General features: G+C 43.9%; 1 protein-coding gene across 2 annotated transcripts in view; it reads left to right on the top strand.

Annotated features, from left to right (window-relative positions):
* HIPK3 (homeodomain interacting protein kinase 3) overlaps nucleotides 1-18,086 on the top strand; it is an 89,129-nt gene extending 71,043 nt beyond the window's left edge. Inside the window, exons 7-16 of one of the 2 annotated variants that reach the window (XM_083164314.1) lie at nucleotides 666-825; nucleotides 2,766-2,889; nucleotides 3,268-3,431; nucleotides 3,538-3,665; nucleotides 5,236-5,397; nucleotides 5,506-5,799; nucleotides 6,569-6,709; nucleotides 7,347-7,582; nucleotides 7,958-8,088; nucleotides 9,371-18,086. In XM_083164314.1, coding sequence (XP_083020440.1) covers nucleotides 666-825; nucleotides 2,766-2,889; nucleotides 3,268-3,431; nucleotides 3,538-3,665; nucleotides 5,236-5,397; nucleotides 5,506-5,799; nucleotides 6,569-6,709; nucleotides 7,347-7,582; nucleotides 7,958-8,088; nucleotides 9,371-9,826 — 1,996 coding nt within the window. In that variant the 3' untranslated portion in view covers nucleotides 9,827-18,086. The remainder of the gene's footprint in view (nucleotides 1-665; nucleotides 826-2,765; nucleotides 2,890-3,267; nucleotides 3,432-3,537; nucleotides 3,666-5,235; nucleotides 5,398-5,505; nucleotides 5,800-6,568; nucleotides 6,710-7,346; nucleotides 7,583-7,957; nucleotides 8,089-9,370) is intronic. The other variant, XM_083164315.1, reaches the window with a different exon arrangement.
* Nucleotides 18,087-18,845: the final 759 nt, after the last annotated feature.

Here is an 18,845-nt window from a genome sequence, read left to right on the forward strand (position 1 = left end):
GTACAGTAGATTAGACATGGAAAATGTGACCACAGTGAAATATTTGCAGAGGAATCGGTGCACGGTAGCATTCTTAAATAGGTCATAGCTGAAGTATTGATTAAACAGGCAAGACAGATGGCAGCCCTGGGATTTATCCCTTTTGCTGCTGTTGAAGAGGCTGAAAGTGAAAGGGTTCGAAAACTCCGCCATCTCCCTGCATGCAACAGGGGGAGCTAACAAAATCCCCTTGTGCAGCTACGTAGGCGTTATCACCAGCGTACGTCATGTCGCCACACCCGCAAATGCCCAGAGGTTTGTTTTCCCAGTGGGAAAGAGGAAAAACACCAAAATAACATGTGGCGTTGGGTGCCAGGGACGTACTAGAACAGGTTGTTTCATGGGGATGTTTTAGTCTGGAGGCGCCATCTAAAATAACACGGACTCGGACTAAAGTATTTGTAAACTAAATGCACCGTTCTTCCCAATAAAATGAAACACTTTGGTGTTTTCAGATGTGTAACAGGAATACAAACGGATTTATTCATAGAAATGACGTTCTGTAATGGCCGGTATTATAAATGGCGAATGATTATTGTTAGTTACGGTGAATCATATCGGTCTTTAAAACATTTACTCACTATTGTGCCAAATAAACTCAAATCTTTCTGTTTGTTTTACGACAGTGTGAAATCGTGTTTCCATATAATGGATGTTTGCAAGTCTCGTCACAACGTGTGTGATACAGCGAACCGCAATAAGACGTCAGTCATGAGACCTGTTGCCTCAGCCAACGCGGCTAACATTTCAGCCGGTTTCACCAAAATTGGCAACGTTAGGGGTCAGGTGAGTGTTTCGAACAGTCCAGTTTGAGTCTTTATATCTGTTACTGTGTTAAAACTGTGCTGCACGGTACATTGATAGTGTGCTCTGTTCTGGTATACCCTGGGCTTTGGGTGAAGACCGCCATGACACCCAGGCATCTGTGCGCCCTGGCGGGGAGACTCTGGGGTAGATGTACGAAGCAGTGATAAGGGAGGAGGAGTGAGCCCATGGCAACCAATCAGCACTGAAGTAACATCTGTAATTTGCATATTATAACATTATACAGAGCAGCTGATTGGTTGCCATGGGCCACTTCTCCTCTGACTCACTTCTCCCTTATCACGGATTCATACATCTGCCCCACAGTTAGTCATGTGTTGGGTGAAAATTGTTTCATTTATTTTCTGTTTTAACAGTTAGTTTGGTTTTCTTTACCTAGCACGGCGCCCACGATTTTGATCGTGGGCATCGCAGGTAAAAAAATCGCGGGCATCGCGGCCATTGAATGCACCAAAAATCGGGTGCGACGCGACCGACGCGATGCCCGCGATTTCCCATAGGGAACAATGTTAAATTTCTCAATTGACCCGATTTTACTGTTCAATGCCTCAATTGACACGATTTTTCCATAGGAAACCATGTTAAATGGCCCACAGAGGCCAAATAGCCACCCTGAAGTGTGAAAAGGCCCCCACAATTGCTAACGCCACCCCACGATCAACGTCAACCCGAAGCGTGGCGAGCGCAGCGTGCCCGCGAGGGGCGGCGGTATGCATCCTCCGACCTTTTCATACCCCCACTATCCACGTCGGCGTGGAGTTGAGAATAGAATAGTGTAGCGAGCCACCGAGCCCGAAGCGTGGGGAGCGCAGCGAGCCCCGCGAGGGTACGCGGATACCTTCACAGGTAAACGCGTTCCTTCGCGGGCTTCACAGGTATCCGCGTCCCCTCGCTGCGCTCGCCACGCTTCGGGCTCGGTGGCTCGCTGCGCTCGACACACTATTCTATTCTCAACTCCACGCCGACGTGGATAGTGGGGGTATGAAAAGGTCGGAGGACGCGTACCGCCACCCCTCGCTTCGGGTTCACGTTGATCGTGGGGTGGCGTTAACAATTGTGGGGGCCATTTCACACTTCAGGGTGGGTATTTGGCCTCTGTGGGACATTTAACATTGTTTCCTATGGAAAAATCGTGTCAATTGAGGCATTGAACAGTAAAATCGGGTCAATTGAGAAATGTAACATTGTTCCTTATGGGAAATCGCGGGCATCGCGTTGGTCGCGTCGCACCCGATTTTTTAGTGCATTCAATGCCCGCGATGACCACGATGGGCGCCGTGCTAGGTAAAGAGTACCGTTAGTTTAGTGCATGTATCTAGTGGTGGGCTCCAATCAACAGGGATTATTACAGTGATGGTTGTCGTATAACGGGTCAACAGTGTCTACCTTTTCACGTGTTGACCATATGGTGTCGACATACTGTTCGGATAACTACAGTGACTGCACATTATAGTCCCTGCCATATCTTCTCAACACATGGATGCAGTGAGGTGTATTCGCTAATCTATAATTACTATGGTCAGATGTAACACATGGCGACTGTATGTAGTGTGCAGAGGTCTGCCTAAAATACCTGTTTCCTGCCATGTTCCTCTGGCTGTGATATTTACACGTATTTATAGTGTGATCAGTCTGTCACTCAATCTGCTACAGCAATGGGCTTCGAAATGACTGGCGAACTTTAACATTGAGTTTCCGGTCTCGCTGGGAACACAGAGCCCCCTTGTGGCTGAGTTTCAGGGTGCAGCTATGGCTCAGTAATATAGGTAGATTTTTACGAGCGTTCCTAAGGAAGTGAGTATTGTGCTTTTGTGTCTATTGACTTAAAAACCAGATTTTATTTTTTTGTTTACTCTACAACGTTAACTTTTTTTTTACATTTTTTTTTCATTTATTTTTAGGCTTTAACAACATCGGGGCATTCAGTCATACACCAAGGGATCCCAGTGCAGGCAGGAACTGCTCCGTTTGGTTGTAACGATGCTTTTCAGCAGACTTTAATACTTTGCCCCCCAACCATGCAAGGTATGCCATCGGCTAGGTGTAATGCAAACTTCTAGCACTTACGTCTGTGGTTTATTGATTGCCCATATGCTTTTCCCTGAATTGAAATAGCTTACATTACTGGTTCACGGGATTGGTCTCTCTTACAGCTAGATGTGGGATCACTTTGGGGTCTGCAGATCTTGCAACCCATTTGTGGGTTTGTTATGCACCCCGCTGCTGACCATCATCCTATAAGACCATAGTTATGTGATTTGCACTGGGTAGAACTGTGCCGATAACGGTCCATCATCCTTGTGCGAATAGTTCGCTTGTGTCATTATTTTATTTATATACGTTGTTCCTAGAAAAGTGATATCAACCTCGAAGCTAATTCTGACCGTTTGACTTTCTTTTTAGCTTTCGGACTCCATTGTAATGCAACCATGCCATTCATTCTTGCAGGAATCCCACCAAACCATGGCAAGGCCACAAGTTACTCTGTGAGAGTAGACAATGCAATGCCCCTAGTTACACAGGCTCCAGCCATGCAGCCCCTGCAGATAAGACCGGTCCTGTCCCAGGTGAGTGTGCGCTGTAATAGGTTTCCAGTATAAGAGACCAAGCTGGAACTCTTAGGACAGATTATATTCAGCGGCGTCGTACTGATCATCAATGTTACCTTCGCAGCACACGTGGTCCAATGGAACACAGCCAATACTGGTTCCGGCCTGGCAACAGGTGACAACTGTGGCACCGACAACGACAACTCTCGCCTCTGATACCATGGCTGGACCACAAAGAATCGGAGACTGGGGGTAAGGTCAAAACTTTTAAATTTGTAAAACGGGTCCTGGGCATTGGCTCGACCACTGAAGGTCGACAAATAAAATAGGTCAACATGGATGGATGGTCGACACAAGCATTCGGTCCACAAACAGTCAAAAGGTCGACATGGGGTTTTCACTTGTTTTCTTGAGCCGACATGTGCCGACAGGCGGTATTTCATGCCCTACCATCCACTAGCGTGTGCAGGTAGAATAGTGTGCCAAGCGCAATGAGCCATGCGACGGGACAGTGTCCATGTTGACTGTCGACATTCGTGCCAAAAAGTGAAAACACCATGTCGACCTTTTGACTGCTGACCTAATGCTTGTGTCGATCTTCCATGTCAACCTATTTCATGTGTCGACCTTCAGTGGTCAACTCAATGCATGTCGACCTAATATTGTTCGGTCCAATGCCCATTGAGAATTGTACTTTACAGTTATTATGTTACACCGGGGCATCGGTCATTAAGCAATGTCAAGGTTCTCGGTATATGTGTTACAATGTATACAATGCCGGGAACTTGTGGACAATCACGGCTCCCACGATGTGCATCGTATAGCAAAAAATCCGCATCGCATGCGATTTTTAACAGAAACGCATCCAAATGCATTGAAATTTGTATCAAACATGTTCAATGGCCCCCAAATGTCATTTTTCAGGCTGTACCACCCCCACTATCAACGCGAACCCGAAGCGTGGCGAGCGCAGCGAGCCTGCGAGGGGCGGTGGTATGCGTCCTACAATCTTTTCATACCCCCACTATCCACGTCGGCGTGGAGTTGAGAATAGAAAGTGTGGCGAGCGCAGCGAGGCGAGCGGACACGGATACCTTCACAGGTATACGCGTCCCCTCGCGGGCTTCACAGTGTCCGCGTCCCCTCGCGGGGCTCGCCACGCTTCGGGCTCGGTGGCTCGCTGCGCTCGCCACACTTTCTATTCTCCACGCCGACGTGGATAGTGGGGGTATGAAAAGGTCGTAGGACGCGTACCGCCGCCGCTCGCCACGCTTCGGGTTCGCGTTGATAGTGGGGGTGGTACAGCCTGAAAAATGACATTTGGGGGCCATTGAACATGTTTGATACAAATTTCAATTCATTTGGATGCATTTCTGTTAAAAATCGCATGCGATTGCATGCGATTTTTTAAAAAATGCATAAAAACAGCAAAAATCGCATGCCATCGCATGCCACTACATATGGCATGCGATGGGAGCCGTGAAAGTCCACAAGTACCCAATGCCGTAAAAGCCGTCGGTAAAGTATGAAATGATAATTATTAAACACACGTCCTAGGCATTCTGTACTTGTCATTCTTTACAATGCCTGGGTACTCTATGTAATGCCCAGGCAAAGTGTTTAAGGAATATGCCAAAAACCCAAGTTGCCTAAACATTTTCGGCATCCGATACAATGCCTATGGATTCCATACATTGCCGAAGTTTCACACATTGCCGGTAACATATGCATTGGGCAATAAATTATAGCCCACAGTTGTACTTCAGCAGCTAGAGTCTATCTGTACTTAGGTGGTTACGTTTCTCATTTCTTCTTTATACAGGAAGGTAATTCAGCACGGAAACCATTACAGCTCAATGATTTTGCAGCCTCTTTTAACCAACCAAATGACACTGTCGGGCCCGCAGCCCATCAGTTTAGGCATCGCACACGTGGTGTGGCCACAGCCTGCTGCTAATAAGAGGAATAAAGGTTGTCAAAACAGGTACAACGCAACACATTCCTATAACCGGCAAAACAATGCACTCACATCTGACGTGATCCTGCGCCGGCCTGCGGAGGCCTCCACTGACCTCACGCTCTCTGTTTGCAGGAGTAACACCATACCGGACACGGCTGTCCACAGTAAAGCACTTATCTCTCCAAAGATCTCACACAGCGCAAAGACCACAGAGCCCGAAAGTTGTGCATTACCACAGGACAATCAGAGCTCAGAGGAGCAGGAAAACGATGCTTGTAAGGCACCCGAAGGGCCGACTGTGGATATTTCCACTCAGCAGAGGCAAACGATTGTAATAGCAGATTCGCCGAGCCCCACAGTGAGCGTCATTACCATCAGCAGCGACACAGATGAGGAGGACGCCGCGCAGACGCACTCGTTGAGAGAGTAAGTGGGGCTTTTGTGTCGGAGATTTGCTATAATAGAAGATTTAATTGATTAAAAGGAAGTTACAGATATGTCCTGCTGTACGGCGGTACCATAAACGCCATAAAAGGGATTTGTCGAAAAATGGTTAATTCGTGGTGATTTTATTTTTATTAAGTTCCTTACCTTTTTGTGGTTGGATTGTTATGATCGTTAAGACACATAGGAGGGAGTTCAATTGTTTTTGGGTGCATGATAGGCAATATTCAATTGTCCTGCAGAGGGGTGCAAGTGCCGTGGGTGCTCATTGCTTATGGCTCTTGTTGCGCACAAGTGCACCAGGCACGGATGCGTGAATCAGCTAAACTAGTGCAAAGTGTAGGGCGCTCTGGCAATATGGCAGTTTGGACACCCAAAAGCCAGTTTTTTAGAAAGATATGAGCAGAAGTTAATGGCGCCCACAACACTAGCAGCCGTCAGCACAAACAATTGAATAGCTCTGGTCAGTTTAGACCCAGGACAATTGAATTCTCCTGACAGGTAACTAGAGGTGTACATATCTCCGTGACCACCTCATCTCTGCACTTGCACCAGTCCGAGACACTCCCAAACTTCCCTGTATTACCCACAATTCCGTCTGCTTGCTCTTGTTGGACAGAAGATGTGCTCAGCAAATTACCTTCCATTCCACCCTGCAATGCCTCATTATCCATAGTGATTATTTTGTTATCACACTACCAGCAACATTTTCTGTCTGTGTAAAACCTGCTTGTGGTCTTTTATTATTCAGGTGTAAAGGAAGCCTGGACTGTGAGGCCTGTCAGAGCACTCTGAACATTGACCGCGTGTGTTCCCTGAGCAGCCCGGACAGCACCCTCAGCACCAGTTCCTCAGGCCAGTCCAGCCCATCTCCCCGCAAGAGACCGAACAGGTAATCCATGCCCCCATCTGCACCGATACATTTACCGGACACATCTATGTCCTGTATAAACAGGGTCATACGCATGAACACACATTAACCCTACTGTTGTCAGCAGAATCGTACTGTACTAAAATCTTTATACTGTTCCATAAAGGCCCGTACACACTGGGCAATTTTGAGCTGAAAGTAGCTAATTTTTTGTCGTTTGAGCTCCAAAACCGCCCAGTATGTACGGGCCAGCATTGAACGCTGATGCGCGCTGCCCCATCATGGCTGGCGGCCACTGTTCAACTGGTATTACCAGCACATGAGTGACGGGTGGACGGCTTTTCATAGTGTCCAGCTATGGAACGTTATCAACCCCCGGGAATATCGCTCAGAGGGGTGAAAATCACTCAGTGTGTAAAATACATTTTTCTTTCATTAAATTTCCCATTGATCTTATACGATTGCTATATTGGAAACTGTATTTTGTTGCAGTTTTATACTAATAGCACTGACTAATCTGTTTCATGCAGACATTTGTTATGACTTTTCGGTGCGTTGCCTATTCTGGTTGTTCTACCATCAGCTGCTCTGTATGTAGGGTAATTAGTAGATGTGATTTGTATCGGCGGTTGTGTCATTTTCTCTGCGTCCTTTGCAGCATGTCGGACGATGAGCCAGAGAGCGGCTGTGACACAGTGGACGGATCTCCGAGTTCCGATTCTTCGGGCCACGACAGCCCATTCGTCAAGAGCAGCTTTGTCAGGGACACCAATCAGAACCCAGAAACGCGGCCCTCCGAGAAAGTGGAGAGTAAACCTGCGGTCTGCACCTTAGTAGTTCCACCAATCAGAATCGAAAACCGCCGGATCAATTCCCATCGCGCCACCAACAAAGGTAACATCGAGAGGACGTCGTGCCGCTTAAGTACGCTGGTAGTGACCGCCGGTTCATTTGCATAGATATATATAGAATGTTTATTTGTGGAACGTATGGGTGATACTGCCTGGTGCTCGCTTGTGGGAGAGGGTTTTACTCCGTGTACTCAGCTCTTCTCCGGCAGCTCCCTCCAGCCCAGCACAGCAGGAGAGCTTGGAGGTTCCCCCTCGGTATAGCTCCCAGCGCTCCTGCTGCCCACAAACAAGCCTTTGATTACATTTCTCTCCCATGTAAATGAGGTTCTAGCTCCATAGGCACAAGGTATTATGTAGTAAAGTCAAAATAAAGGTATGATCCGGTCCTCTGTGGTTTCATCTCGAGCATGTTTTCCAGATGCCGCTTGCCATCCATTAATAAAAGGTCGGTCAGCTCCGGGGAGAAAGAACCATCCCACAGCGCTGGGGAACCGCCAGCAGAAACTTACATCAGCCTTCCAGCAGCAGCAGCCTCTGAGCTTCAGTCAGGTATGTGCGGCTTTGTCCCAGCGTCACACACAGCGGCTGACCTATCCATGCTTTGAGAGTGGTAAAGTAGGGAAAGATAACGCATCAACTAATCAGCTGCTAATAGCGCTTCCACACTGCTGAACGCGTTTCCAGCCTTCCACACTGTACCTTGGACCCAGGTTGAAGCCCTTCACTTTCCATTTAGGCCTTCTGCTTGTGTCAACCTTGTGCCTGCCAACCTTTTTGTGTCAAGCGGTTGACACAAGCAATCGGTTGACATGGGATTTTAAGTGGTTTTTCGTACTTCACTATCCACGTGGGCATAAAGGGAGAATAGAATAGTGTGCCGCACGTAACATGACGAGCGAAGCGGTACCCCCTATACCCTGCCCATGTTGACATAGTCACCAATAAAACATGAAAGCTCACATCTAACCTTTTCCCTTTCATATATATGGTACGCTGGGAGTCTTAACGATGGGGTATAGATGGGTGATAATGGAGCCGGCTCCTTTAGTCACCCGTCTATACCCCATTGTAAGGACTATACTCCAGCGTCCCCTATGTATGAAAGAGAAAGGGATTTATTGGTAAGTACCAAAATCTTGTTTCTCTTTCATCCATAGGAGACGCTGGAGTATAGTCCTTACAATGGGGTATAGATGGGTGAATAGTGGAGCCGGCTCAACTAATCACCCTTCTATACCCCATTGTTAAGACTCTCAGTGTACCCTATGGAATCCGAGAAAGGGATTAATCAGTATGTACCAAAAATCCTTTTTTTCATGTCGACATTTTCCTTGTCGACCTAGTGCGTGTGTTAACCTTTTGACCATGTTGACCTAATGCATGTCAACTTTTTTTATGTGTTGACCTTTTGACTGTCGACTAATAGTGGTCGACCTAATTACCCCCTACTACCCATAGCCGGTCAGCGTTTTCACGGTCAATGTATTATACCGCACATGTGAGAGGGGTATAACAAACTGTGTTTGAAAAATGACAGAAGCTGATTGGTTGGTGCTTTATCTCTCCACTTGATTTGATACATACCACCCCCACCACCACCCTCCTACAGTGTCCATTCTAGGATTAGGTAGTCAAATCACATACAAGGTTCTGCTCATTTAAATAAAAATGTCCCTGAATTACGCACAGAAAACAGGAAAGCAGATAGAATATATATATATGTAATGCTAATCACTTATTCCCTACGCCAGTGGTTCCCAACCCTGGTCCTCAAGTACCCCTAGCAGTTCAGGTTTTCCAAATCACCCATCCGGTATTTCCTTTCTGGTAGGTGCAACATTTTGGATCTGGGCATCAAGAATGGAACGGAAACTACGGGCACAGAAGACAGCAAGCATTCATCGGACACACAGTCACCAGTCATCCTTTCACCCTGCAGCACGGGAGTCCCAATCACAGCGCCGTGCATGCACACCTCGGAGGGCAGCCTGCTATTCTTTCCTACCCAGCCTCCGCCACGCTGAGCACAGCACCTGTGGCCCACCTCCTTGCCTCTCCTTGTACCTCAAGGCCAATTTTACAGCACCCGGCCTACAATCTGTCGCACCCAAGCGGCATCGTTCATCAAGTCGCCGTGGGCATCAACCCCAGGCTTTTGCCTTCTCCTACAATCCACCAGACTCAATACAAACCAATGTTCCCATCTCACTCGTACATCGCTGCCTCGCCTGTGTTCACAGGATTCCCAATGAGCCCAACGAAACTCAACCAGTATCCGTACATGTGAGAGAACCGGAGAACCCTAGAGGAAGCTCAACGATTCAAGCTATTTCTTTGAATCAGAATCAAGTAGAACACACACGAAAAAAAAAAAAAAAAACCACACATGGCTTTTAATAATAACGTTTGCCATGGCACAAGAGAATGGAAACTATTTTTTGAATCATGTAGACTTGGGTGCAATTTAAAACAATCTTGAGCTTTAAAGAAAAAAAAAACTATTTGAAAATGAAAAAAAAAAAATATCACTTTTAATGTGTTTTGCACATTTGGTATAATTCGTCTTTGGTCCTGCTCTCTTCTATAGTAACTCTAGACAGGTGACTTACAGGAGCAGACGTTCGCTCTCTCTCCTGCTATTTTTTATACAATTGCCTTCTAACTAGTGCAAGACACGTTTTCGGGAAGCCATTCAGTGTACAAGTTTAGGGCAACAAATGCACATAATGTCAGTAGTACCGGTGTACTTGTGTACGTTCGTGTTCTGTCCGTCTTTGGTGTTTCAGTGTTGGGTCACTTGGCTACGGAGTTGTTCACATTTGCATGTGTCTTTTGCATGGGCAGAAGGAAAACAAAAAAAGTAAAAAAGTTGCCTAGACTGTGCTAATCAATGTCGTCGTCCTAATAATCAGCTGCATTGTAAACTGTTCCCACACATAGTGCCTTAAATATTTGAGGTTGTTAATGTTATTACTTAATATATTAATGTCAAGTTCAGCACTTAAAACTTCAACAACGGCTGATATATAAATATCTATTTTTTTCGAATAACTCGAGTATTGACTCAATTAGGGGCTTGTTCATTTGTTTCGTTTGGTTGTGTGGTATGATTTCCGGTTTCGGTGTTTTTCCTTACCAACAGAACAGCATGTTTTCTTTGCTGTAGATGAATTATAGTGTCTGGTTTTTTCAGAATGACATAGATATTTAGCGAGCGTCACGTAGCCTGATTAACGCTTCTCAAGGTTATTTTTCTTAGGATTAACGCTGGCTGCACGTTTTTTGGTAATCACAGTCGACAGGAACTGCAATATCGTCTAAGTGGATCCTTTTAATCTTTCTTTTTGTCACAGCGTTTGTCCAATTGGCTCGATTTTTATAGTGTCGTACCAGTGTCGAAGTTATTATTTGGAAGAGGTTAACATTAGAGCATGTGACCACGGTTGGTTGGGCAAACCACACAGTATTCAATGAATTGTATCAAGAATTATTTACTATAGAAGTTTGACAACATGTGATGTTTTTAATTATTTTTTTTTCCGTGCGTGTGCAATTTTAGCTTTTTCCTTTTATGCATGTGTCAGTTTTTAAAGCCTCCTTTTACATTATATTTTCTTGAGTTTTTTTTTTTTTTTTGAGTGGTGACTGCTTATTTAATACATTCCGTCAGGGACATGAAAATTTTATGTGCATATTTCAATATTTTTTTTTATTTTCCGGTTTCTAAATATCGTCCATATCAAGTTAATTTATCAGCACCAAAGACTTTTTGAAATCCTTCATTTCTTGTAATGAAATTAAAAATAAAGGTGGCTACAATTTTTTTTTTTTTGCATAGACCTAAATTATACTGTAGTATAGTGGTGGGCTTTAAGAAAAAGGTATTAAGACTAATGTTTTTAGCTTTGGGCAAGTAATAAATCTGTCATTTATCTTGAATGTATACTAGATAAGCTGCTATATATAACAGACTTTTTGATAGCTGTGAACTTAAGCTTCAATTCCCATTTATACTTAGTCGCCTTACTTCTGTCCTGAGTCTAATTATATATGAAAGTGTAGTGGGTTTTTTTTTTCTGATTATTATTATTATTATTGTTTTTTTTTTTTTTTTTTTAGTTTTATGTTTGGCGTGTCCTTTGTAACTACTGTATTGTAAATTATGAATCCTAACTGCGTATATTATTTTTGGGGTGTGTGTTTTTATGCATCAGTATTTTATCTCCATAAATTTTTAAGCTCATTACTGCATATAAGTTGGGTGTATTAATGTAAGTTAATTTTTTTTTTTTATGTTTTCATATTGCTGTTGTGTGTATACAAAAAAAAATGTACCTTGCAGGCTTGATTTTAACTTTTTATAATAGAATTTTCTTTGAACCTAATATACAGATCTATATATATATATATATAAATATAATATACAGCCATTGACTGGAATAATGACGTTAGAAGTTTTGAAGGTAGATTTGGTAGTTGATCATTCACTTTGTGTAATCCATTAACACCACTATATACAGCATCTGACCAACTATCCATAAACTATCATTATTCTCTACTCCGTTAACCCTTGCGGGTGCAGTCTGGAGGGTGGGGTCAACTTTGGCCCGCCCTCTGTAGCGCCAGATAGTGGTAACACAAGCAGTGTTTTATTTAACGAATGTTTTAACAAAAAATGTGCCTATAACAAGATTTTATAAAAATATATAAAATATTCTAAAAATACAACAGTGTTAAAAAAAAAAAAAATGTTTAAGAAACAAACAACAAACTGGGGAAAAAAATAATCCAGCATTACGGTTTCTTTTTTCCTTCACAAAATCTCACTATGCATAACGTACATTAATGTTTGATCTGTTATTTATGTACGGTTGTACACGATTGTCTGCATCCTAACCCTAATGACCTGACCTATAAAGGCCCATACACACTGGGCGACTTTGAGCTGAAAGTCGCTCAAAACAGCATGTTTGAGCGGCTTTCAGCTCAAAGCCGCCCAGTGTTATACCAGCAGATGAGCGGCTTTGAGGACGGACTTGCATAGCACTGCGCTATGAAAAGCCGCCCTCCCCTCTCCATCGGCGCCGGGCAGGGGGAAAGCCGCTCAATGTGTATGCACTGAGCGGCTTTTCCCCACAGCGATGAACGCGATCATCACTGTCCGTACACGCTGGGCATAATCCCCCAGTGTGTATGGACCTTTACTTTGTATCCGTTACACATAAGTCACAGAATACAGTTTAATTTTACAGTGCATTAGAGTAATGCCCCCCATACACGGTCCGTTTTTTCGGTCCATTCTGTAACATCCTTAGTGCATGCAGTGCGATCCGATCCGATGTGTACCTAGTACAAAAAGTATGTGCAGCATATACTTTTTGTACCGTACTATGTGATGCGCGGGAGCGCGCATCGCATAGTACAGAACGGAGCCCTACACAACGGACCGTGTATGGGCTCCTTTAGGGGTCTTTAGGTTGTTTGGCTGCCGTTGGGCTGACTTGTGTTTCACCAGCAACATTTGCAGCACCTATATCAGCTGGATGACCACAGCATGCTGCTTGTGAGATGGAAGGGGGCTTTCATTTGTTTACCTTATGTACCTGTTACAGTGAGCCACCATGTTTCCGAAGATGTACAGCACCAGTATAAACGGATACAATGACCGTTCCCAGTCTAAGTGTGGTCCTACACTAGACGGCTACCTTGTGCTGTTCTTGGCTGTAAGACTGTTTCCCATATTCTAGCCTCAGTCCAGTCAGGAGATTTGATACCGTCTTTTCAGCGCTGTGTTTGTAGCTGAGCCACTTATTGGGAAGGCCTTACCCACTGCTCCAACGTCTCATAGCAGGTGTCACAAGAAATATCTTGCCCAGTGCTCCAAATATCAAACGAGACTTGACTTGTAATGTTTGTTGGTGCTTACTTGTATTGTGTGTCCAAGGATTGCACTAAGGATCCAGTATCCAAGTGCATACGTGTCCTTGTTGGCTGAAACCTTGAAACGACAGTTGTTGATTAACACCGTAGACACGTAATAGGAACGGTCATGAAAAACCAAGTAGCTTCTGACACCCTGCCATGTGTCCGTAACAGGCTGAGGCCATGCAGGAGTGACTAAACTGCTGTGCGTCTATTTCTATATTGAGCCTCAACTGTCAATCACTGCTTGAGTATTTGTAACCTGGCTAAACTGTATATATGTATTATCTGTATAATTTGTATAGCTCTAGCAATGTACACAGCACTTTACACATTTTCCTAAGCCGGATGAAAGCCGAAGGGGCAACAGTATACTTGGGTTTTTCATGACCGTCCTCATTTATGTTCTGAAGGTCAGAGGAACCGCAAGCTGCCAGCGATCACAATTTCATGTTCAACTTGCCCTTTTTAGCCTGTTAATCCATCTTAATTAAAGCACTGTAACAATCTTGGCAGAAACTTTGTTTAGTTCCGTTAAAAGGTCATAAACAGCTGGTGGTTGGTAACAGTCGGTGTTTCAGCGGCGTGCTGCAGTGCTGGTGGGAAACCAAAGGCAGCATGTTACGGAGAAGGAGGCCTGCTGAAGAACTTTATTTACAAAATGAGCCACTTTACGGTGGGTCGGAGGTGACAATTTAAAAAAGCTCTCGCAGTCGGTGTAAAAGTTGTTGAACTTTACATTGACTGAGAGGCGTTCAATGTTTTCACCCCCAACTCACGGGGAGGCTAAGCCAGCTGCTTGTTACATGTAGCCCGGAATATTCATAGGATTTCAACTCTATAGTGAGATTATGGTGTGGACTTCCGGTAACCAGGCTTCTTGGTGGTAATAGATCATGGCTAATAGGCAAGGCGTAATTGTGTTCTTGGTTTCACTGGTGTTCTGGAGAGCAGTTCTGTTATTGGGCGTGATGTAATGACACGTGATTTAGGCGGTTGTGCGGGATGCCGCCTGAACTCTGAAGTTTGTTTTTTTAAAGGGGCAATAGTTTACAAGTCATGGTCTTTTGCCTTATAAGTGATTGCACCTTTAAAAAAAAAATCTGGAGTTTGGCCAACATCTGTACGGCCTCCGAACTTGAATGTCATTACACCTGGCCCATTGTGTTTTCATGGTTAAATACCCAGCAGACCTACTCCAGTTCTTCATACTGCAGAACTACACGTGGAATCTGGTGGCTCCATAGGATCTTTATGGCGGACATGTTTTCATGGAAGCAGTGGATGTGGGTGGGGGGGTTTAATGGCATCAGTTGGTCCAGTTAGAAAGTAATGCCCAGCTATGGCTAGACCATGTACTCATGCAGGTAATCCAAATAAGGAAGTCTTGTAAGTGAGGGAGATGTACCCGTAGTCTGCACACAGCTGAGTCCGTGTGGGGTGGATGTATGGAGAAGTGAGCCAAAGGAGGAGTGGCCCATGGCAACCAATCAGCTGCTCTGTATAATTTTATATTATGCAAATTATGGATGTTCCTTTAGTGCTGATTGGTTGCCATGGGCCACTCCTCCTCTGGCTCACTCCTTCTCCATTATACTGATTCATACATCTACCCCCTCAGTGACTCCTATGAGGCACTCAGTGGTGTCACTTGTTCCTTGTGAATTGCTAGGCCTCACTTTAGCCAGTATTGTCTTCTAGCCAACAAAGGCCACCGCCGCTGTGAGCAGGAGATGGGCACACTATACACTGTAGGGCTGTGTTTGGCTAGTCTGGTCCTCGTGTTCCATATCTCCTAGCTGGTACACATTGTAAGAGACCTGCAGCCGGTGCTGGTCATTTTGTCTTTGGTGGCCAAACCTGTCCATAGAGCTCTACCGAGAGTTCATGTATCTCAGGTCACCTGTGGATCTATAGCTCCAGCTAGGTGATGTGGAGAACATGGGCCGCTGGTAGATCTCGAGGACCGGTTTGGCCCCCCCTAGAAGATCTACAGTAATTGTGCAGTCATTGGGTTGACCTCATATGGTTGCCATGCTTAAAGTCGCCCGGTTCAAAAGGTAAACATGGAAAAGGTAGACAGTAGAAATTGATCGACATGTACAAAACATTGGCACAAGCTTTTTTTCTGCATGATATGTGACCACAATTCTATCTATGGAAGGCCTCTTCAGACTTTGGCCGCTCACCAAGCGCCTCGCTTCTCCTCCGATGGTCTCCGCACAGTAACTATTCGTTAATCTTTGTGGATGGTAAATCGAGCAGAAGTTTAAAAAAATATGTGAAAAAATTAATTTATCGACCATTGTCATGGCAACCCTTTGAGCTTGTCAACTTTAAGCACTCTCTACCTTTAACCTGTCAACTCTTTGACCATGTCGAATTAATGCATGTTTATTATATGGTGTCGACCTATTGACTGTGTAGACATTTCTGCCAGATACTGGATATTTTACTGATCCTGTGAGGAGACCTGGTGCACATGCACCATGACAGATATGAGACCATCCGAAACCCACCCTCCCCTTTTGTCCTTTTGTAACTTGCCTTCATTATGCACAAACTAATAGTTATAAAACCGATACATTTTTATTATACAGTATGTGGAAAGTACCTTTCATCCCTTGTAATACCTTGTACCACCACAGTGTGGCAATATCCTACAGTAGCAAACAGGCAGAGTATTGGCCATTCCTGAGGGTGTACTCAGTCAGGGTCCTAGGCCAGAGACCTGTCTTATACATTGGTGCTAGTGAGGACCATGGTGCCATTTGCTGGGTCTGCTCAGATATGTACGGTCCATATAAGTATTTGGCCTATACTCTCTGTTGCTGTGAATGCAGAGTAGTCTACGGACCTATGAAGCAATGTTGCCAAGGGATTAACCCTTCGTCACATGTAAGATCAGAGTGTACAACGAGAGTGCTAATAACTTTAGTGGAATTACATTTTCTGAACATTCCCAGTGTTTTCAAAGCACCGCAGTAGCGCTCTATCAAAGACCAGAGGGGGGGCAAACTGTATTGTATTACTGTAGACAGGGACTTTTTTTGACAGTTGGAAAGCCATAGGACCGCATACTGGAAGTTTATCCGGAGTCTTCTTCTCATATGACGCCGAAGAGGTTACATTTTATCCCTTTATGACCCATATATGTTTCTGTTGTATCCCAGTGATGACACTTGCACAGTAGACACATAAGTCCCTAAAGAACACCCCCCCCCCCACACCATATTGGTTTGGTCGTTTTTGTTTTTTTCAAGCACTGTATCTTGAACAACAATTCGTTCTAATTAGATATTTTGGTACTCAGACCATCTACCGGGAATTTTTCACAGTATTTTTGGACATTTAAATATTTAAATGGACCTTGGGATTTGAATGGCAGCTTCCGTCACAATACAGTTTACGCAATAATCTTTTTAGATAACGTCCGTTTAAATGAACAACGGGTCATAAAGGGTTAATGTGGCACCTGGAACACCTTGTGCTGTCAGTGTGCATATTGATGTTATTGCTCTGGGACATGAAGTTCTGCCAGAGCTGAACCGATTTGTCCGCAATCTGCGATACAGGGCGTTTCATTCTTCGGACTGGTCCATTATGTTTATTTGTGCTTTTAAAAGCTGAAGAAAAACAATATTTCTTCTGGTTGTAAAAGTCCTATTTTAAAAACTGTTTCCCCAGCTAAATCTCTGCCCTAGTTGGCATTGGAAGCCTCATTCGTCATATATTTATTTTCCTTCAGTGGAACCCTAAATCTCCCCTGTGGGAAATGTTTTCCATGAGTGATAGAGTAGGGTCAGGCCATCTATCCGATCACTGCAACAATCCAATCAGTCACACTGCATTGGGGTCTATTATGGTACACTAAGTATCATTGAGCACTGGGCTATGTTGTTCTCGTATAAGGTCCCGTCAAACCTTTAATTTCCTTTTTTTGTTTATAATAAGCCCCTCCCCCCTCTTTTAAATAAAACACTGATGAGTGACCGCAGAGGTGCTTCTTCATAAACTATTTATTTTATACAAGTTCATAGTATTTAGCTATTAACTCATTCAGGGTGTTATTTCGGTATGTTACTGTACTAACTGATTTGGTTTGGGTTTTGAATTTACTGCTATACTTGTGATTTTTTGGCTTGCATCAAGTAAAAGTTAAGTCATACTGCAAGTTGTAGGATTGTTTGTGTAGCGATCCAGCTTTTCATTTGATTACAGAGTTTGAATTGTTACTGTTTGACAAACTGTAGTTTTGTTGCTTTCAGTTATTATTATTTTTTTTAAATCATTATTTGTTTTAATTTCATTTTTTGTTTTTGTTTTTTGTTGGGCTTTTATTTTTGATTTTTATGCTACACTAGTTTGCCATGTAGCAATTGCACTGTGCAATATTCTAATGAGGACTGGGAAGCATTTGTATGGATGTTCTGTCTCGTTGCAGTTTGCGATAGTATTTCCTCTCTAGTTCTCAGTGATTTTTCAATGTGACCAAGGCTTCTGTACTTTGTCACAAAAAGCGGGTTTTCCAGGTAACTATTTTGGTGAGTGTCAAAAATATGAATTTATGGTGTATTATTGTCTAAATTCACTTTGAATTAAAATATATATTGCAGCAATTCCAATGGGAGTTACGTTTTTATTTATTCAGCGCTGTGTGTTCCTGTTCTCCACGATGACAAGAAGAACAATTTCTGATTTGAAGAAGTCGTGACTGAAAACATTAATGTATCACTTGTTGTTCTACTGCAGTGGTTCTCAATCTTGGTCCCTACGACCCCACACGGTTCACGTTTTCCAGGTTACCCGACAGGTGCACTCATTACTGACTGACACACATTTTAAGATCCACAGGTGGCGTTAATTATTTCACTTGATTCTGTGAGGAGACCTGTAAAACATGCACTGAGAACTGACTTTGAGAACCTGTGTTCTACTGGTATGATTTCCTTTTTGTGCGTCGTTACAGTTGGCCACTACGCTGTCTAGATCGAATACCATCCCTCAAATGAACCTCACCATTAAACTTGAAGCAAAGATTTAAACCAGCAGGTGGCGCCACTGAGTGTAATACGGCACAGTTTCCGATTAGCCAGCATCAGCGAGTATATGGATTACATTTAATAAGTAACCTATAAAAAAAATATTAGATAAACGAGCTTTGTAGCAATGAATGTGGCCATTGTTGTGGACAGACACATTTGTAAATCACGTTGTGCCTTGTACTAAAGAATTGATTTAGCTGCTGTGATGCTCTCCACAGCATTTATTCCTTCAGGGCATGTTTAATGTCGCTGCTCCAGACAAGTGTATATACTTTGTTATATTAGTTCAGTGGTTCCCAACCTCGGCCTCAAGTACCCCCAACAGTTCACGGGCATTAG

This window comes from Crinia signifera, chromosome 11 (assembly GCF_055691185.1).
Source record: "Crinia signifera chromosome 11, ASM5569118v1, whole genome shotgun sequence".
Taxonomy (NCBI): Eukaryota; Metazoa; Chordata; class Amphibia; order Anura; family Myobatrachidae; genus Crinia; species Crinia signifera.